A 21,729-nucleotide genomic window follows, 5' to 3' on the forward strand; every position below is an offset into this window, starting at 1 on the left:
GTGGAATGGCTCAGCCCCGAGGGGGGTGATCAGTGGTACAACACCGAACTGAATGCAGCTAACTAGTAGTGTACCCCAGGGATCTAAACGCGGTCCAATTCCATTCAAAATCAGCATTATTCTCAGGATGCTGGAGCAGAGCTTTGCAAGTTTGCAGCTGACACCACAATGGGGATTCACTCTCCGGGAAATGAGGGAGTAGCTCTGTATATTCCCTTCCAGGAAAATTATCCTGGATGCTTGTGCTGTGAAACATGGATGCATGAGCCTGAAAGAAGATGTGGAGCAAGTGCGTTGAAGAGGGTTGGAGAGGTGAGGGACTATTCTTGCAGGAAGAAGCCTGAATCCCACCTCCTCTCCAGCTCTGCATCCAAGCAGCTCTTGCTGAGTTTTCACCCCACTTTCATTACCCCTATTCCCACCATGAAATCCTACAGCATTGTGCTTCCCCACTGAGAGGCTCCTCTCCTGCACAAACTTGTCCTGGAGTCCTCCACTGCACACCAAGGCCCCAGATGTCAGCACTGGGAGCTGCAGAGAAGAGACACCTTGGCTTCTTCCAGGTATTGGTGTGGGATGTCTAAAACCCCTTTGTGCAAGGCTGGGGATGGGCTGTGGGTGTGGGGGACAGCCATGCTGAGACCCCATCACCATGAACAAGCCAGCTCATGTAAATTCCCAGACTAAAGGATTACCAGAATAAAGGATCCTTTCTAAAGGAATGAGGTAGACTTTGAAGCAGTAGTGGCACAGCCCAGGGTCCATCCCCATCCCCAGCCCTGGCTCTCTGTGCATGGGCCCTGCAGAGCCCCTTTTTTGGCAGCAGAGTTGATACTATAGAGATAGGGGAACCCCTTAAGTGCAGCTCAGGAGGGGCACTGAACCAAAATTACTTATTCGTCTTGGGCCCTGATGGTGTTCAACACAAGAGCATGAACCATGAGGCCACCTAAAGAGATGGAGCAGGGATTCCTCTCTTTGAAGCAGGAGGGGCAGCAGAGCTGCAAAATGCTTTGTGTTCCTCACAGGAAAGAGATTCCTTTTGGGGTGTTCACACTCAGGGAACAAAACTCCTCTCTCTTCCCATCTTCAGCACACACACCTCTCCCTTTTGCCACCCATCCCCATGCTCACACTCACCTGGGGATCCGCAGAGGTCCTGTGTGGTCATGCCAGTGCCTGCACCATGGGGCACAGAGGGTTTTGCTTAGGGGGGACGAGACCTGGTGCACCCACATGCCCTTGCCCATGCCTCTGCTGCTGGGTAATTGCTAGGCAAGCCACCTTCCCACCCCTGCGTCTCGAACAGGTGCAAAGTGGTCTCTTCCCTGGGACCATTTCAAGCCCCTTTTTGTTGTATTGCTGTTCCAGGTAGAGGTCCCTGGATCACAAAGCACTCCAACACCTCCCTGTCCTCACATTATGGCTTCAAACCCCTTTTAAGAGCCATGAATGTCATCCATGGGACAGATCACATAAAAAAAAAAATGTATTCCCAAAAAGTACCTGCTGTAAAAACAGAAAAAAGAGGAGACTTCCACAAACCAACTATCCCATGGTAAGAGAACCCCAGACTCTGCTGCCAACAACAGCTCCACAGCCAATTGTTGACTTCTACTCCCAGTGCTTCACCCACTTACACCCCTTGCCCTCCCCATCAGGATGAAGGGCAATGCTGCCTGCAGCCTTGATAAATGCCCCAAATCTCTAATATCACTTTGGACTTGGTGCAGGAATCCCCTGGTAGTATCAGTTGTACAGACATTGAAGACAAGGAGAGTGATGTGGTCAGTGGGCAGCCTGCTGTAAGGAACCTGCTTTGGCAGGGGGGTTGGACATGATGATCTTTCGAGGTCCCTTCCAACCCCTTTAATTCTGTGATTCTGAGAAAGCACTGAGCAGTGTTGGGACACAGAGCAGGATGGCTTTGCAAGGATGTTGCTCATGAGATACAGGTAAAAACCATGTATGCTGCGGTGTTTGAGAGAATAAAAATAAGAGCGGGGGCTCAAAAAAAGCAACAGATATAGCAGGGGCTGAGGCCAGTCCTGCTCTCATGAGAGCTTCTGCTGTGGGCCAGGCTCAGGCAGCCACAGAAAGCCACAGGACAGCTCCCAGCTGCACTGCAAGCCTCTGTCCCACTGGCCCCAGCTCACAGCAAAGCAGACACCTGAAGCAGATGGTGCTCCCCTAAAGCAGCACCCCAAAAGATGCAGGAGCAGGCTCCATGGGCAAGGCTGTCTCCTTCTGGCCCTGCCGTCCTGCTGCTGGCACTCTGTGAGTTGGGGCATTGCTGGGTGTGGTGCCTGAGGGCTGGAGGGCTGCTGCTGTGGTCAGGACAGGCCAGTGGTGGGCACAGGGAAGGATGGGGACAGCGTGTGCAGGGCAGGTGTGCAGGACTGCAGTGTAGAGTTTTTTTCACAAAGGCAGGACAAGCTATCTGCCAGCTATAGCACAGATCTGAGCAAGGGGCACACTTCTTTAGGAACAAAAATTTTCTGGAATGCTGCTGTGACACCTTGGTACTGCTGGACTCTTTACAGACATATGGGACTTACCTCAAACAAGAAATCCACACAAAGTGGGATTGGGATTCACATTGTTTGAGGGGATATTGAAGAGAGGCAGCATGAGAACATGCAGGTGTGATAATGCCTGCTTAGCAGTGAGGATGTTGGCAGGGGCATCAGGATGAGCCTGGACACTGCCCCTCTCAGCAAATCCCTCTCTGCCCCTTGGTACAGGTGGCAGCATGACCTCCCAGGACATCTGCTGCTCCCCAGGTACTCGAGTGTCCTTCCCTCCCAGATCCAGGGCACTTTGAAGCCCAACCACTGTGAGCTCTGCCCTATGGCAGCCTTTCACTGCTGTGTCTCCTGCAGGGTATCTCCGAGCTCCTGCTCTCCAAATGAACTCAACTTTGCTCAACCAGGTACCACAGTTGTGCTCCGGTGTATTCTCCCTGTGGTGTCACCCGTAATACGAATCATCATCTGCAAGGATGGGATGGAGGCGTACAGCCAGAAAGCCATCAAGGGCAGCTGAGCTACTCCATGGTCCTGAACATCACGTCAAAAAGCACATGTGGGTACCAGGATTGGAATGAGATGAAACACAGGAGGAGCTCTGCCCTCAGTGCTGGCCGCATCCTGAATGTCCCTGGTGAGACACGTCCCCGGGCTAGAGGGGTGAGAAGGGACAGAGGCACTTGCCAACACATGGCTGTGCTGAGGCTCTGCAGCAGGCTCTGGGGTGGTTCCCCCACAAGGGTGTTCCCTCTCCTCAGTGGCAGCCCCTAGAGAGAGTGCTGCTCTCAAGGGGTCCATCTGTCCCTGCAGCACCACCTCTGCTGCAGACATGGGGCTGTGCAGGACCCATGCACAGAGAGCAAGGGCTGGGGATGTGGATGGATGCTGGTTTGAGCCAGGGATGCCTCAAGGTCTGCCCTGTGCATTGATGAGCATAAGGCAGGGGAAGTGGGATGATTGTCATGAGCTGGGCAGTTACCTATGTGTGAGGAAGGACACTGTATGTATGTCTCTAAAATGGGGGCTGGTGCCGTAGTGTGAGGACAGGGAGGTGTTGGCTTAGTCCGACCTATACCTGGAACAGTAAACCAAGCAAAAGAAGGTTGGTATGGCCGCAGATAGGAGACCACAGTGGTGCTGGATTGAGGTGCAGGGGTGACAAGGTGCCTACCTGGCAAAGACACGGCAGTAAGGACATGGCAAGGACCCAGCAGCAGGGACAAGCGTGTGGGTACCCCAGCTCTCACTCCCTCTAAGCAAAACCCTCTGTGCCCCAAGGTGCAGGTGCTGGCATGACCACCCAGGACATCGGCAGCTCCCCAGGTAAGGTTGAGCGTGGGGATGGGTGACTGAAGAGAGGTGTGTGTGGGGTGTTGATGGCAAGGGAGAGGGAATTTATTCTCTGGGCAAGAGCTCCTGAGAAGGAATCATTTCCCTGTGTGGAACACAAAGCATTTTGTGTCCAGTTCTGGGCTCCCCATTACAAGAGGGGCATAGAACTACTGGAGAGAGTCCAGAGGAGGGCTACAAAGATGCTCACATGGAGCTGAGACTGGAGCTGAGAAACCTGGGCCTGATTAGCCAATAAAAGGGGAGATCAAGTGGAGATTTCATTAATGTGTATAAATATCTGAGGGGAGAATGTCAAGAGGATGGAGCCTCTTTTTGGTTGTGCCCAGCGACAAGACGAGAGGCAAAAGGCACAAACTGAAGCACAGAAGGTTCCGGCTCAATATGAGGGGCATTTCTTTACTGGGAGGGTGACAGAGCACTGGAACAGGCTGCCCAGAGAAGCTGTGGAGATATTCCTCTGGAGATATTCCAAACCCACATGGATACCTTCCTGTGCAATGTGCTCTAGGTTACCCTGCTAAGCAGTAGCTTGGCCTAGATGACCTTCAGAGGTCCCTTCCAACCTTGGCCATTCTGTGATTGTGTGATCCACTAGACCCCAGAATCACAGAAATTTGAGAGTTGTGGTGGCATAATAATAGAAGACCCACACCTTGGCCATGCCATTTTTAATCCCTCAGAAGCATTTAGACACTGGATCCATGGGGACCCATGCTGGCACAGTAGCTGCGAACACTTTTATGCCTCCTCTGGGGACGGTATTGACTATCAGTGTGGGGATGTGCCCATGGGTCTGTGTGTCCCCTGCCTCACACAGACGGGTTCTGGGCGGTTACATGACACAAGATCCTTGTAGAACTCAGTCTGGCCAGGAGCTGGGTGTGCTGCAGACACTCAGTCTGTCTTTTTGTCCTTCCAGGCAGTGTGTCCAACTCCCCAGCACGGCCATCGTTCCCAGGTGAGTGATTCCCTCCTACACCCTCAGTGATACTAGCATGGGGCTCAGGGTTGCTGGGCTGCTGTCCCCAGGGCATGGGGCCATGCAGGATCTTCATCAGGCAGGAGATGTGCTGGATGCAGAGGCAGGCACGTCCTGCTCCTTGCATCAGTCCATCACACTGTGTGAAGTGCTGATGCCTTTGCCATGGCAAGCCATGGCTGTGGGGCAGTTGTGCTGGGGGATGGGGAAGCCCTACCTGCTGTGTGTGGCTGGACACTAACTCAGGTTCTCTCTCCAGATGCCAACGTGGATGAGATGGGCAGAGTGAAGGTGAGTTCAGCCCAAGCACAGCCTTCCACGCTGAGCGTGCACATGATGGCTGCAAGAGGGCAGGCTGTTGGAGAGCAAATGCAAGCCAGAAGTGCTTCTGATGGCAGGAGCCTGGGAGCTTCGCGTGGCTGTGCTCTGGCTGAATCCCCCTCCTTCCATGCTCCCAGCATTGCCCCATGGTGGGCACCGCCAGAGCAAGGCCACTCCTTGTTCTCCCTTGTGTTTTGCAGCTCTCTCAATCCAACTGCTCTCAACACCCACTGCATGCCAAAAGCTGAGCAAGGGTGAGGCGATGCTGCTGGTTCTCTGAGAGAGGCAGAGAGCACTGGGGAAAGCCCGGCCGACCTGCCAGCTCTCAATAAAGTCACCCCAAACAGGAAGGAGCTGGTGTAGTTCTTCTCAGCAACATCTGTCTGTGAGGCGCTTCACATCCCTTCAGATTGACACCACCACCCCTTTCTGTTTTGGTGGCTGTCTGTCTGCTCCATCCCATTCCATGTGTGGCTGCATGAAACGGAGATGCCATCAGGAACACAGTCAGAGAAGTTTATTTCTAATCTGAGCAAAACAACATCTGGTCCTTCCCTGTGAGAGCAAACCCCAAAGAAACCCAAAGTACACCTCCCAGCCCCATGTTACAGTTGCATGCGCCCTCTGTAAGAAAGCAAAGTCAGCCATGGGCAAGGCTCCTGTGCCCTTGCCCTGTGGCATCACTATTAGGTCTGGGTGCGGGTCACCGTGGCATACGTCGTGGTGTTGCTCATCTGCTGCACGGGAGGAGGCTTTAGGGGGAAAAGAAAGCCTTGTTACTTCAGCTGCTGTCTGTGAGCCCTGCACAATGAGCATGTACCAGGCTGCAGGAGTGCAGAAAGGAGCCGCACACATTGAGGAACTGAAGACAGAGGCTTTCCTGCTGGAAAAACAGCTCTGCAAAGCATCTTCTTTCTGAAGCCCAAGAAAACATCACCAAAGGCATCAAGGCTGTGCCAAGACTCACCCTATCCCGTCGAACATGGGCGATGGTGGAGTCTGTGGGAGAAAAAACACACCATGAACCCTTGCTGCCTGTTGGTGGAGGGCTGAAACTCACACTGACCTTGGGCAGCAGCACTCAATGCCCGGCCACATTTCCTCTCCCATCACTCTGATCTGTGACAAGCAACAAACAGTGGTGGAGCAGAGATGCTGAAGTTTTGGTGTATTTCTACCATTCTGTGACATCTCCTCTCTTTGCACAGCCAGCATACCTTGCCAGCTGTTCCGTGCAGGAATGGGAAAACAAGGTCATGCTGCAACTTGAGTGAGATGAGCGTGGGGTGGGGATATATCTATAGCCTGTTGCCCAACCACAACATCCTCACTTGGCTGCTGCCTGTCTTTTCAGAGTGAGCTACAAGCTATTTTACCCAGCAGTGCAAGTACATAGCCACAGCCGTCACTGCTACACCGTGCTTATTTAGAATTTTCTAGGTTGGAAGAGACCTCAAGATCATCGAGTCCAACCTCTGACCTAAAACTAACAGTCCCCACTAAACCATATCCCTAAGCTCTACATCTAAACGTCTTTTGAAGACTTCCAGGGATGGTGACTCCACCACCTCCCTGGGCAGCCCGTTCCAATGCCTCACAACCCTTTCAGTAAAGAAATTCTTCCTAACATCTAACCTAAAACTCCCCTGGCGTAACTTTAGCCCATTCCCCCTCGTCCTGTCACCAGGCACATGGGAGAACAGGCCAACCCCCACCTCGCTACAGCCTCCTTTAATGTACTTATACAGAGCAATAAGGTCACCCCTGAGCCTCCTCTTCTCTAGGCTGAACAAGCCCAGCTCCTTCAGCCGCTCCTCGTAGGACTTGTTCTCCAGGCCCCTCACCAGCTTCGTCGCCCTTCTTTGGACCCGCTCAAGCACCTCGATGTCCTTCTTGTAGCGAGGGGCCCAAAACTGAACACAGTACTCGAGGTGCGGCCTCACCAGAGCCGAGTACAGGGGGACGATCACCTCCCTAGCCCTGCTGGTCACACTGTTTCTGATACAAGCCAGGATGCCGTTGGCCTTCTTGGCCACCTGAGCACACTGCTGGCTCATATTCAGCCGACTGTCCACCATCACTCCCAGGTCCTTCTCTGCCTGGCAGCTCTCCAACCATTCCTCTCCCAGCCTGTAGTTCTGCTTGGGGTTATTGCGCCCCAGGTGCAGGACCCGGCACTTGGCCTTGTTGAACTTCATACAGTTGACCTCAGCCCATCGGTGCAGCCTATCCAGATCCTCCTGCAGAGCCTTCCTACCCTCAAGCAGATCGACACACGCACCTAGCTTGGTGTCATCTGCAAACTTACTGAGGGTGCACTCAATCCCCTCATCCAGATCATTGATGAAGATGTTAAAGAGGACCGGCCCCAGCACCGAGCCCTGGGGGACGCCACTAGTGACTGGCCTCCAACTGGACTTGGCTCCATTCACCACAACTCTTTGGGCCCGGCTATCCAGCCAGTTTCTAACCCAACGAAGCGTGCGCCAGTCCAAGCCAAGAGCAGCCAGTTTCTTGAGGAGAATGCTGTGGGTGACGGTGTCAAAAGCCTTGCTGAAGTCAAGGTAGACCACATCCACAGCCTTTCCCTCATCCACCCAGCGCGTCACTTTGTCGTAGAAGGAGATCAGGTTCGTCAAGCAGGAGATCAGGTTCGTCAAGCAGGAACCTGCTTCTTTGCTGCTCTTAAAGCAGAAATGCCTCTGAAGGGAAACTGAAGAAAGGAGAAAAGCAGAGGCTGGAGCTGGGGAATTGCAGCCTGGGGCTGCAGAAGTTGGGGAAGAACCCCCCAAGAAAATGGGCTTTGTCCCTAGGAGCACTGGTATGCCGCCATGTCCCCTGCGCAGGCAGCAGCTGCACGTGCTCTGTATGCAAGTAAGAAGTGTGACGTGAGGTGTTGGAGAGAAATGCCTTGATGAACGGGAAGGGATTTTTTATGTCCCAGTGGGAGATTAACTGGTGGGATTACATGGGAAGTGGCATGGGATGCCCATGGGCAGAGGGACATGTCACTTCCCCCGAGGGAGGAGGTAGTACTCACACTGGATGTCACTGTTGCTGGCCTCTTCTGTTAGTGGGCTGTTAACGTGCTGCTGCCTGGAGACGAATGGAATGGTTCAGGGGTGTGCGACTGTAGTGATGAGGCCACATGAGAAACTCACTTGGGTGGTGCTTTCTTTCATCATGTGGTGAACCGGAGCGCAGCACATAGCAAGTCCCATCTTCCCTACCTTCTGCACAGGGAATGCAGCCACAAACACAGACAACACTGCCCCTGGCCAAAAAGCACCCCAGGGCCCCACCATGCCCCCCACTCCCTCCTGCAAACCCCACAGCCAGCAGCCCTTGGTGCTCACCTTGGGCATCTCCCTCTGCAGGCACCTGCAAGAAGAACAGGGGCTGAGGTGCACAGGCCAAGGTGCTGCCCAGCCCTGGCTCCCATCTCGGGGCTGCGGGACGAAGGCTGAAGCTCCCCAGCTCCCTCAGCAGCCTCCCCAGCTGGGCTGCCCACAGCCATCGCCCCCAGGCACCATCTCCCCCAGCCGTGCACCCCCAGGTTCCCCCACTGCCTTTCCCACTGCACCAGCCCTGCAGCAGGATCCCCATGGCCTCAGCCTTTCCCACCTTCCCCCCACTCCCTCACCTTTTCTGATGGCAAACCAGCTGCCTGCAGCCAGGAGGACGAGGCCAACGGCTGCCACTGCCAGCGCTGTGCCTGTGGGGAGGGCGTGCGGGATCCGGGCATGTGGAGCTGGGGGAGAGAGGGTGTGAGGGCAGCGGGGTGTGATGGGGAGAGGCAAGGATCAGGATGTGCCCGTGCAGCCAGCACACCTCCTGACTGATGGAACTCCTGCATGGCCCCATGTCCTGGGGACGGCAGCCTGGCATTCCCACTCCCAGTGCTGTGGTCCCTTGGGGTGCAGGAGGGAATCACTCACCTGGGGATGATGGCTGTGCTGGGGATTTGGGCGCACTGCCTGGCAGGATAAAAGGACAGGCTTAGTGTCTACAGTGCACCCAGCTCCTTCCCAGAATGAGCCTCAGCCCCATGGACACATCCCCCCATCAATAGCCAACACCATCCCAAAGGGAGGCATAAAAGTGCCCGCGGCTGCTGTGCCAACATGGGCCCCCATGGATCCAGTGTCTCATGATGGATTAAGAACGGCATGGCAGAGACGTTGCTCTAGGTTCAAACTGGCACTCCAAAACTCTTATTTCAGTATCACTGACCGTTAGTGAGCACGAGGCTTCTGATCAGTGGTGGGGAGATTTTATCAATTGCAGAATCCGAAGCAGAAACCACACTATTCCTAAACATCCTAACTGTTTCAGGGCAGGTACTCTGATCTACTTTACAATATTTATTTATCGTGTAGTCCCATCTCTGCTGCAGACGTGGTGCTGCACAGCTGTGGTACCCTTCAGAACAGCTCTCTCTGTCTAGGACCCCCACTGGAGGAGAGAGAACACTCCTGTGGGGGATCCACCCCAGAGCCATGCCCTGCCTGCTGCAGCACACAGCTCCAGCTTCTGCAGTGTCCACGTCCCTCTGTCCTCACCACTCTGTGGCCATGTCTCACCTGGCACACACAGGGTCCAGGGAGCACTGATAGCAGAGCACAGGAACTGGGTGGGGACTGGTCATGAGGACACTGAGCTTTCCCCTTTCTCCACCAGGGTTAGGTCGATATGGAGCACGTTCCCCTGCTCTGGTTTCACAGCTCACCTGTGACTGCCAAGTCCTGGGGGACACTGAGGGCAGAGTTCTTCACTTGGTTGCTCTGGTCCTTGAGCTGGTACCCACACGTGTACTTGCCTGCGCTTCCCAGTGAGACATTCAGGATCATGTTGTAGGTCAGCTGCCCCTGAATGGCCTTCAGGCTGGATGTTTCCACCTCATCCTTGCAGAAGACAATTCTTGTAACGGGAGAACGCCCATCAATGGCACACTGAACCAAAACCATTTGTCCCTCCTGGGCACTGAAGGTGTTCAACAGGAGGGCAGGAGCCGGAAGGTCACCTGGAGAGAAAGGGCAGAGATTCCCCTCTTTGAGGTGGGAGTGTCACTGGGGCTGCAAAATGCTTTGTGTTATACACAAGCAGGTGATTCCTTCCCAGGAGTACACACCCAGAGAACAAAACCCACCTCTCTTCCCATCTTCACCCTCCCCTGACACCTCCCTTCTGTCAGCCATTCCCACTTTCACCCTCACCTGGGGATCTGCAGAGGTCCTGGGTGGTCATGCTAGCACCTGCAGGATGGGGCACAAAGGGTTTTTCTTAGAGTGGGTGAGACCTGACAGAACCACGTATCACTGCCCAAGACCCTTCAGCTTGTACTTTCCATCCTGAAGACCTATATCCTTCAGTCACTTGGTTTCCCTTTTTTAGGTACCATTCCAAAACCATTTTAGCTGCTTGGTTTTTGTGATCAAGATGGAGTCACCAGAATTTCACTAAAACATCCAGCATATGGTAAGTCTTACAATACGAGCAAATACCAATAAAGAACATGAAAAAACACACCTCAGATCTGTATCATAGATGGTGGAAAAAAAACCTGCAATCTTCCTTTCCCCAAAGCAACTCCTCGCAGTTCTACACGCCTGCCCTGCACAAGCTGTCCCCATCCTCCCCTGTGCCAACCACGGGCCTGTCCTGCCCCCAGCAGCAGCCCTCCAGCCCTCAGCCCCAACACCCAGCAATGCCCCAACTCACAGAGTGCCAGCAGCAGGATGGCAGGGCCAGAAGGAAATAGCTTTGTCCATGGCGTGTGTGCCAGCATCTTTTGGGGTGCTGCTTTAGGGGAGCACCGACTACTTCAGACGTCTGCTTTGCTCTGAGCTGGGGACGGTGGGGCAGAGGCTTGCAGTGCAGCTGGGGCCTGTGCTGTGGGCTTTCTGTGGCTGCCTGAGCCTGACCCACAGCCAGAGACTCTCATGAGTGGGGCCCTGCCTCAACCTCTGCTGCATCCGCTGCTTTTGTTGAGCCCCCGCTGTTATTTCTGTCCGCTCGCACACTGCAGCTCATGCTGTTTTTACATATATCTCAGGGGTAGCATTGTCCCTGCAAAGCCCTCCTGCTCTATGTTCCAATACTGCTCACTGCTTTGCCTTCTTCAGGCCATGTAAATCTGCTTTTCTTCAATGTCTACACAAATGGCTGTGCCAGGGAAATCCTGCACGAGGGCCAAAGTGACTTCAGAGCTCTGGGACAGCCCTCAAAAGTGCTTGCAGTGATCTTCTTCATCCTGTCAATGAAGGAGAGCATGTTCTGCTTCAGGTGTCTGCTTTGCTGTGAGCTGGGGACGGTGGGATAGAGGCTTGCAGTGCAGCTGGGACCCGTCCTGTGAGCTTTCTGTGGCTGCCTGAGCCTGGCCCACAGCCAGAGGCTCTCTCATAAGCGGAGGCCTGCCACAGACACCGCTTTTGTTGATCCCCCACTGGTATTTCTGTTATCTCAGACACCAAATCATGGGCTGCTTTTACCTGTATCTAAGGCCGGCATCCTCCCTGCAAAGAGCTCTTGGTCTGTGTAGTCGAGGTCAGTCCCTTCAGAGCCAGCGCAGCTGCAGCACCCAATCACCAGTTACAGGGGGACTTCGGGCCCTTGCAGATCTATGGGTGGCCCAAGAGGCTAAGGAGCTGACTGAGGAGTACCAGGGCATGTGAGCAGGAGATTGCCTTGTGGAGTAATCTCCTGATGTGTCAGAGAGAAGGACACCCCAGAATGTGGTGGAGCCCCTGCCCTCTCACTGTCAGGCAGGGGGAAGGGACAAAAAAGGTGAGCAGGGTTGGAAACAAGTCCCAGTTGGGCGTCATGGGTAACCCACCTCCTATCTATCTTGCTTCCCCAGGTGTCCCTCCGTAATACCTTTGATGTCCTGGATCATGAAAGAGAGGTAAGCAAGGTTGTGGGAGAAGGCTCACCCATGAGGTCACATCAGGTGGCAGTTGACACCATGCCTCAAGACTGCCCCTGAAAAGAAAGAAAGAAGGGTAATTGCAGTAGGAGATTCTGTTCTGAGAGGAACAGAGGGCCCAATATGCAGAGCTGACCCTCATCGAAGGGAAGTCTGCAGTCTACCAGAGCCAGGTTGAAGGACAGCAGCAGGACACTCCCCAGCCTGGTGTGCTCTGCAGACTACTACCTACTGCTGATCTTCCACACAGGTGAGGAGGAAGCTGCGTCCTGTAGTCTGAGGGGAATAAAGAAAGTCTTCAAGGCTTTGGAATGGTTGGTGGAAGAATCTGGGACACAAGTCCCTTTCTCTTCCCTCTTTCCATTCTGGGGTGATGACATGGGATGGAATAGAAGGATACAGTCCATTAATGCTTGGCTCTGTGACTGGTGCTACAGGGCCATCTTTGGGTTTCTTTGCTAATGGCTGGTGTTATAAGACACGGTTAGTGTCTCAGTAAGTGACATGGTTATTAGAGGACTTGTTAGCATTAGGTCAGAGGTTGGAGTAGGTGATCTTGGAGGTCTCTTCCAAACATAAATGATTCTGTTGTTCTGTGAACCTGCTGTAGGGAACCTTCTTTGAATGGGGCTTTGGACACAATGGTATCTTGAGGTTCCTTCCAACCCCTACAATTCTGTGATTCTGTGATTCTGAGATCTAGGAACAAGTCCTCCACTAAACTACGAAACCATATAAGTAAGCTCAGAGTCCAGCCTCTGACCTAACACTAACAAGTCCTCCACTAAACCATATCACTAAGGTCTACATCTAAATGTCTTTTAAAGACCTCCAGGGATGGTGACTCCACCACTTCCCTGGGCAGCCTGTTCCAATGTCTAACAACCCTTTCAGTAAAGAAGTTCTTCCTAAGATCCAACCTAAAACTCCCCTGGTGCAACTTAAGCCCATTCCCCCTCGTCCTGTCACCAGGCACGTGGGAGAACAGGCCAATCCCCACCTCACTACAGCCTCCTTTAAGGTACCTGTAGAGAGCGATAAGGTCGCCCCTGAGCCGCCTTTTCTCCAGGCTGAACAAGCCCAGCTCCTTCAGCTGCTCCTCATAGGACTTGTTCTCCAGGCCCCTCACCAGCTTCGTCACCCTTCTCTGGACTCACTCAAGCACCTTGATATCCTTGTAGCAAGGGGCCCAAAACTGAACACAGTACTTGAGGTGCGGCCTCACCAGAGCCGAGTACAGGGGGACGATCACCTCCCTAGCCCTGCTGGTCACACTGTTTCTGATACAAGCCAAGATGCTGTTGGCCTTCTTGGCCACCTGAGCGCACTGCTGGCTCATATTCAGCCGACTTTCCACCAATACTCCCAGGTCCTTCTCCGCCAGGCAGCTTTTCATCCATTCCTCTCCCAGCCTGTAGCTTTGCTTGGGGGAAAAGCAAAGGAGGGGGAAATAGTTTTGGTTCAAGGTACCACTGATGGGCAGTTTCCTTTTCCAGTTGTGTTCTGCAAGAATGGGCTGGAAGAGCACAGCCTAAAAGCTCATCACGACAGGCTCATCTACATTCTTGTCCTGAACATCACCTTGAGAAGTGCCGGGACGTACACATGTGGGTACCAGAATAGGAATGAGAACAACTGGGTGAGGAGCTCTGTTGTCAGTGCTGTCTGTGGCAGGTGAGACGCGGACCCAGGGCAGTGGGGACTGAAAGGACGAGGACACTGCTGAGGCTGGAGCTGTATGCTGCAGCAGGCAGGGCATGACTCTTGGGTGCTTCCCGCACAGGATTGTTCCCTCTCCTCCAAGGCAGCCCCTAGAGATGGAGGTATTCCTGTCCCTGCAGCACCACCTTTGCAGCAGAGATGGGGCTGTGCAGTGAGAGCACATGGACCCTGGGCTATGCCATTACCACTCCAAGACGTCCCTTTAACTTTTACAAACCTGTGTCTGCGAACTTACATGCAAAGGTTTGCTCGTGTTCCATGTGCACCTGTTCGTGGATTTTTGAAACAACAAGGAGGCCATGAATTACTGCAGCTGAGCAAACCAAGCTACCATGACGACTATGAGGGGTTCCCATGACGATGTTCCCTTATCGCCAGATTGAGGAATTAAAAATATTGTTGCCAGCATCTGGCTTCAAGGACAAGATCTACGTGACTGCTAATCATAAGGGGGTTGTTTTCTTGCAGTTGTTTCTGTGAGTGCTTTCAACCAATAATCTTGTGTGAGACACTATCCACCCCTGCTAAATTTGCTATAAAAGTCAGGCTATTTGGGTAATAAAGGGAGAGCATGATCTGACCATACTGGTGTATGTCATGACTTCAGCTGTTCTTCCTGCAACAAATAGCGCCCGAACACGGTGGGACCCAGGACATCAGTGATTGAGACGGACCTCAAAACTTCTATGGGAGAATGGAGGAGTCGGTGAAGACAAGGGACGAGTAGTGCTGTGAGCTCAGAAGAGTGGCGGGAGGTAGGAGATTGCTTATGGGATAAAACCATCTCAAGTGGAAAGCTGAATGAAGTGGGATGTGGCAGACAGTGATTAGTGCTGTGCGGTATGAAAGCCGAGCAGCAGGAAGTGATGGCAGCTGCACAAGCTCTAGCAGTACCACCTAAGACAGACAGAATGCCTGGTGCAAAGCACCTCCAGCCATGCTGCCCGCCCTACTGTCAGCTCCGGGCACCCATTCGCCTGCCCTGCTGCCAGCTGCTGCATTTCTCTGGTTTGAGCACCCACCAGCACGCATCAGGCTGCGTCATGTTCTGCCTGCTTCTGCGCCCAGGCCTGCCACCCCGTGGGCCCCTGCAAGCCGCCACTCGCCACCACCGCTACCCCCCACCCTCGGGCCGGCCCCCCTCTCAGCCCGCCAGACCCTCTGCTGGCACTGCAGGCCGCTGGTGGCAGCTCGGCTAAGGATGTGGGTGGATCCCCTGAAAAGGCAGCCACAGATCTCAGTGGTGAAAACAAGAAACTCAATAAATCCCAGCAGCTGAACAAAGTTTTCAAAGAATATGGTGCTGTAGGGGTTTCATTCCACATTGGAATTTCATCAGTATCTCTAGGAATCTCCTACCTGGCTGTGTCAAGTGGTGTGGATATGACTGCAGTTCTCTGCAAACTTTGTTTCAGTGAATCATCACTACAATCTAAAAGGGCTGCTGGTACAGAAACATTTGTGTTGGCATATGCTATTCATAAATTGTTTGCTCCAGTACAATCAGCATTACTATAGTTTATGTGTCATTTATTGTCCGATACTGCTGAAAGATTGGTCTCTTCAAATCTCCTGCCCCAAATAACTTACTGTTTTTTACTTGCCCAATGTGAAACACAGAGTAGGGTTGTGGTGAGACGTGGAATAAGGTCACAGAGAGATGTGGAATGGAGACGCAGAGAGACGCAGGACACACAGAGACACGGGACGCAATATTGTATCAGACTCTACCATTCCTCCACAGACAGTTGATATATCTATGGTGTTACATAATTTGACAGATGTACAAATGTTTTTGGGTAATATTCAGTGGGTTTGGCACAGTGTAGGGATCACTAATGACAACTTAGCTATATTACTACCTTTATTGCAAAGAAAAAGAGTAGAGCAGGAAGTTAAATTAACAAATGGGCAACAGCAGGCTCTTTCACAAATAGTTTCTAAGGTTGCAGCTGGCGCTGCTTGCAGACATATAGCAGAAGTTGCACTCTCCTTACTAGTTAGCAATCATGTGTCTCATCTGTTTGCAGTGCTTGGTCAGTGGCAAAAAGAAAAGGAAGAGAGTAAGGGGCAACAAAGACAGAAACAGTATCAGAAGGATGCCACTGACACGAACAGCACTGGTAATAGGAATAGCGTAAGTGAAATAGGAGATAGCAAGAGCGGAATGATAGGACAGGATTTTCGAGTCCTGGAGTGGATTTTTCTACTGATTCAGCCAAAAATGACTATTCAAACATGGGCAGTAGATATCGCTGAGTTAGTACGTAAGGGTCGTTCTCAGAGTATTGAGATCAGCGGGCAGGCACCAGGAGACATTAGTCTGCCGATGGCTCAGGATCATTTGGAATGTGTTTACAACAGTCCATACTGCTACAAGAAGCTGTGTTAGGTTACCCGGGATTGGTACATTCCTGAACTACAAAGGGGCCTCTCTGGCAAGTTATAAGATCATATAAATTGCAGGTAGTACCACGACTCTCATCCCAACCAGCGGTGGGCAGCACTGTATACACCGATGCAGGTGCAGCAAGTGGGAAGTTTCTGATGGTGATTCTAATACTGCCAGAACTGCTTGTGCTATTGACCAAGATCGAACTGCAACAAAATCTGTGGGTGACATGGGCTAATCAGACTGGTATATCAGAATTTTGTCTGTCCATGACATCATCTGCGGACGCATTCAGGACTTGCCTCATAGGTATACCTGTGTATGACCCTTCTGAGTTTGCCAGTATGCTACCAACAATTGCCACAGTGCCTCATCTGTAGCTGAATGCTCAGTGAAAGTGATAAATTCACTGACTGTCCAGCCGCCCTGTGATCCACGAGAGTTACAGTTACTTTGGGTTTCAGAGGATTGGGAACACGTCACAGGATTGGACTCAAACATGATTTGTGTTCAGAAATTTACAGCAAAGATTAAATCATTTCAAAAAAACATAATCCAACAGGGTGGACAAATGTGACTTCAGAAGGGCCATATGGGCACAGAAATACAAATAACACCTGAGGTTACAATGGCACATTTAGGCAGGGTTTTGGGGCCTATGGTGCGAAGACAAGGGGTAACAACAATAACATTTGGAATAATCGTACAGCTATGACACTACCTCCTGTAGCCAAAATAGTTTTTGAATGGTACCAAAGGAAGGGAATCCCAGTGACTGAAGGATGTGGTTGTTGACAGCATGTGCGCGGCAGGCGTGCAGCACTGCAGGGCAGAGTTGCTTTGGGGAAGGCATGATGAGGATTAGTATGCCCATATTGCAAGTCTTGACAGATGTTGCTTGTTTTAGGGAGATCCTGGGGACTCCATCTTCAACAGAAAAAACAAGCAGATGAAATGGTTTTGGAATGGTACAAAAGGAAGTGGAAACAAGTGATAGAAGGATGTAGCTGTGCAAGTTTGAACATCCAAGATGCAGGGTTTGGGGCAGGGATATGTGTTTCTGTCAGGTCTTCTCCCTTCTAAGCAAAACCCTCTGTGCACCATGCTGCAGGTGCTGGCATGACCACCCAGGACCTCTGCAGGTCCCCAGGTGAGGATGAATGTGGGCACGGGTGACAGAAGGGAGGTTTGGGGAAGGGGGAGGATGGAGGGATGTGGGGGAGGTGGAAAGAGATGGGTTTTGTTCTCTGGATGTGAACTAGTGGGAAGGAATCTCTTCCCTGTGGGCAACACAAAACATTTTTCAGCCCTGCTGACTCTCCCGTTTCAAAGAAGGGAATCATTGGTCCCAGCCAGCATGGGTTTGTGAAGGGTGGGTCCTGCCTAACTAACCTGATTTCCTTTTATGATAAGATCACCCGTATGGTGGACCAAGGGAAGCCAGCTGATGTGATTTTTTTGGACTTCAGCAAGGCTTTTGACACAGTTTCCCATAGGATCCTACTGGACAAAATGTCCACCATACAGCTAAATAAAAACATCATACGATGGGTGAGCAATTGGCTAACGGGAAGGGCCCAAAGGGTTATGGTGAATGAGGCTGCGTCAGGCTGGCGGGTGGTCACCAGTGGGGTCCCGCAAGGCTCCATTTTAGGGCCGGTACTTTTCAATATTTTTATAAACGATCTGGATGTAGGAATAGAAGGTATTTTGAGCAAGTTTGCTGATGACACCAAACTTGGAGGAGTTGTGGACTCTGTTGAGGGTGGAAAGGCCTTGCAGAGGGATCTGGATAGGTTGGAGAGCTGGGCGATCACCAACCGCATGAAGTTCAATAAGAGCAAGTGCCGGGTCCTGCACCTGGGACGGGGAAACCCTGGCTGCACGTACAGACTGGGCGATGAGACGCTGGAGAGCAGCCTAGAAGAGAGGGATCTGGGGGTCGTGGTAGACAGCAAGTTGAATATGAGCCAGCAGTGTGCCCTGGCAGCCAGGAGGGCCAACCGTGTCCTGGGGTGCATCAAGCACGGCATCGCTAGTAGGTCGAGGGAGGTGATTGTCCCGCTCTACTCTGCGCTGGTGCGGCCTCACCTCGAGTACTGTGTGCAGTTCTGAGCACCACAGTATAAAAAGGACATGAAACTGTTGGAGAGTGTCCAGAGGAGGGCTACGAAGATGGTGAAAGGCCTGGAGGGGAAGACGTACGAGGAACGGCTGAGGGCACTGGGCCTGTTCAGCCTGGAGAAGAGGAGGCTGAGGGGAGACCTCATCGCAGTCTACAACTTCCTCGTAAGGGGATGTCGAGAGGCAGGAGACCTTTTCTCCATTAACACCAGTGACAGGACCCGCGGGAATGGGGTTAAGCTGAGGCAGGGGAAATTTAGGCTTGACATCAGGAGGGGGTTCTTCATAGAGAGGGTGGTTGCACAGTGGAACAGGCTCCCAAGGGAAGTGGTCACTGCACCGAGCCTGTCTGAATTCAAGAAGAGATTGGACTGTGCACTCAGGATATTCTATGATTCTATGATTCTATGAATCCCTGCCCTTTCTCTCCAGGTGACCTTCCAGCTCCTGCCCTCCTGTTGAACACCTTCAGTGCCCAGGAGGGACAAAGGGTTTTGGTTTGGTGTGCCATTGATGGGCATTCTCCCGTTACAAGAATTGTCTTCCGCAAGGATGGGGTGGAAACGTCCAGCCTGAACGCCATTCAGGGCCAGCTGACCTACAACATAGAATCATAGAATCATAGAATATCCTGAGTTGGAAGGGACCCTTAAGGATCATCAAGTCCAACTCTTGATACCGCACAGGTCTACCCAAAAAAAAAACATGATCCTAAATGTCTCACTGGGAAACACGGGCAAGTACACGTGTGGGTACCAGCTCAAGGACCAGAGCAACCAAGTGAAGAACTCTGCCCTCAGAGTCCCCCAGGACTTGGCTGTCACAGGTGAGCCGTGAAACCAGAGCAGGGGAACGTGCTCCATATACCGCTAACCCCAGAGGAAGAAGGGGAATGCTCAGTGTCGTCATGACCAGTCCCCAGCCAGTTCCTGTGCTCTGCTATCAGTGCTCCTTGGACCCTGTCTGTGCCAGGTGAGACATGACCCTTCATCAGGGCTGTGGGGGCAGTGGGATGTGGACACTGCAGAAGTTGGAGCTGTGTGCTTCATCATACAGGGCATGGCTCAGGTGTGATTCCCCCTCAGGAGTGTTCCCCCTACTCCACAGGAGACCCTGGATGGAGAACTATTCTCAAGAGTTGCCCTGTACCTGCAGTAGCACCTCTGCTGAGACATGGGGCTCTGCAGTGCCCATATGAAAAAACAAGGGTTGGGGATATCAGTAGGCCCTGGACTGTTCCACTACTGCTCCAAGCTCTCCCTCAAACTTTTGCTAACCTGTGTCTGGGAATTGGGAAGGGCTCAGTTGTTAATGCTCACCATGTATTCAAGGAAGCAAGACATGTGTTCAGGGTCTGCTCAGCTTCTAGGATTGTCCCAGCACAGAGCTCCATCAACTCACAGCATGTTCATGTCTCCCACAGGCAGCAGCCCCTCACACAAGGCCCAGCTCCCTTCCAGGCAGCCTGGAGATGTCCCCGTCCCCATGGTGCTCTGATGTCCCCCTGGGCTCCATGCTATCCCCAGCCTGCTCCCTCATGCTCAGAGCATGACCCCCACATATTTGCCAGACTCCCTCTGCCATTGGGTTCAAGGCAGCTGGGGCAGCATGCCCAAGGGATGCCCTGCTTCCCTTGGCTCAACACCTGCTCTCTGCTCACATCAAGGACTGCCACTGGATCGTGCACCCTCCCGGATGGGTTCAACACCAAAACCCACGTGGCTGCCCCTCCTGCACTCAGAATCACATCTTGATCGTGGGATCCTCCTCTGCATGCTGGGAGAACATAAGGGGAAGGAGTCATGGCTGCACCTCCAGGCAGCCATGCTCTGCATCTCCTGCGTCACTCCAGCACCTCCCTGTGCCCAAGGTGATGCCAGCCGCAATGGGCACATCCCCAGGTGGTTACGGTGCTTCTTCTGGAGGCACCATATTGGGTACTGGTACTGTGAGAGGCAATTTATAAAGAATGGGTTCAGAATGCACCAGCTGAAGTTTTTGCTATGTATTTAAGAGGGAAGCCAGTGAGCAGAGCTGGGAGAGCTCTATGACTGCTGTGTGGGGCCATGTGTCCTGTGAGGAAGCTGCTTTTCCCTGTGCCATGCCACACAAGTGTTCCCCTACCTGCTGCCATTGTCCTGGCAGATGTGACATGGAAAAATGCCGATGTGAGGATGGCTGAAGCCATGCAGATGACCAGAGGGTTGCCATGCCTGGCCCCATGAACCCCACACCCGTCCCTCTCGCTCTCCTGGGTGACCTTTAGAGTTACGGTGTAGCTCAATTTCCATGGTTGCCATTTCAGGCTGTGGGCCTCCATCCTATCCTTGCAGAATACAATCCGGGAAGGCACTGAAGGGCCATCAATAGTGCAGTGAAGTGAAACCAATTCCCCCTCCTGATTGCTGGAGGTGTTCAGGAAGAGGGCTGGAGCCGGGAGGTCACCTGGAGAAACAGCACACAGATTGCCTGGGCAGCGTTACTGACAGCAGAGACACAAAGAGACCTGGATCCCAAATGGTGAAAAGTCTCCTGTCAAGGGATTAACACGGGAAGAACAAACTTCCTCTGTCTTCCCATATCAGTCACCACACCCACACACCTCTCCCCTCTGCTACACATCCGCACACTGTTCCCTCACCTGGGGATCTGCAGATGTCCTGGGCGATGACATCAGCACCTGCAGCATGGGGCAGAGAGAGCTTTGCTTAGAGGGGCAGTGACCTTCTGTCTTCCCAAAAGCAACACTGTCCCACTGTGTTCCACGCCTGCAATGCCCATCCTCCCCTGTGCCCACCACAGGCCTGTCCTGCTCCCAGCAGCAGCCCTCCAGCACTCAGCCCCCACACCCAGCAATGCCCCAACTCACAGAGTGCCAGCAGCAGGACGGCAGGGCCAGAAGGAGACAGCCTTGCCCATGGTGCCTGCCCCAGCATCTTTTGGGGCGCTGCTTTTGGGGAGCAGCGTCTGCTTCAGGTGTCTGCTTTGCTGTGAGCTGGGGATGGTGGGGCAAAGGCTTGCAGTGCAGCTGGGAGCTGTCCTGTGGGTTTTCTTTAGCCGCCTGAGCCTTGCCCACAGACAGACACTCTGACCAGCCAGGCCCTGCCTCAGCCCCTGCTGCGTCGTTTTCATGTGCAGAGCCTGCACTTTCAGTTACAGATACTAAGACACTTTGCCACACATTATTTTCACTTGCATCTCAGGGGCAGTATCCTCCCTGCAAAACCCTACTGGACCTCGACTCCAGCCAGCTTTAGCCCGTTGACTGACAGCTCCCATGGCACCAGAAAGCATCATCAGCCTTTCTGAGAACTTTTTAGCTCATTCTCCTTGCATGTGCCTGATAATTGTAAATCAGCCCCCGAACTGTTGTTCCTTTTACACG

The 21,729-nt window shown here is 52.8% G+C and overlaps 1 protein-coding gene and 1 long non-coding RNA gene across 5 annotated transcripts; one reads left to right on the forward strand and one right to left on the reverse strand.

Annotated features, from left to right (window-relative positions):
* The first annotated feature begins 3,728 nt into the window (after positions 1-3,728).
* LOC137846145 (uncharacterized) lies at positions 3,729-5,636 on the forward strand. The gene is made up of 4 exons (XR_011090411.1): positions 3,729-3,851; positions 4,801-4,839; positions 5,120-5,151; positions 5,382-5,636. It is a non-coding gene; the product is annotated as an uncharacterized lncRNA (long non-coding RNA).
* A 39-nt stretch (positions 5,637-5,675) lies between these two features.
* On the reverse strand, positions 5,676-21,358 carry LOC137846118 (uncharacterized). Of its 4 annotated transcripts, XM_068663829.1 has the most exons (9): positions 10,903-11,104; positions 10,398-10,436; positions 9,911-10,204; positions 9,120-9,158; positions 8,825-8,932; positions 8,538-8,562; positions 8,222-8,277; positions 6,149-6,180; positions 5,692-5,933 (listed from the first exon to the last, which is right to left on the reverse strand). In XM_068663829.1, the coding sequence occupies exons 1-9, from the start codon at positions 10,967-10,969 to the stop codon at positions 5,868-5,870; spliced, it is 726 nt and encodes a 241-aa protein (XP_068519930.1). In that variant the 5' UTR covers positions 10,970-11,104; the 3' UTR covers positions 5,692-5,867. The 4 variants fall into 4 exon arrangements, with proteins under 4 accessions (XP_068519929.1, XP_068519928.1, XP_068519927.1 ...); XM_068663828.1 differs by having other exon boundaries at positions 5,676-6,180; positions 9,120-9,154; positions 9,997-10,204; positions 10,903-11,188; XM_068663827.1 differs by lacking the exon at positions 10,903-11,104 and adding an exon at positions 21,214-21,358 and having other exon boundaries at positions 5,685-6,180.
* Between the last annotated feature and the right edge of the window lie 371 nt (positions 21,359-21,729).

The sequence above is a fragment of the Anas acuta genome, chromosome 30 (genome assembly GCF_963932015.1).
Source record: "Anas acuta chromosome 30, bAnaAcu1.1, whole genome shotgun sequence".
Taxonomy (NCBI): domain Eukaryota; kingdom Metazoa; phylum Chordata; class Aves; order Anseriformes; family Anatidae; genus Anas; species Anas acuta.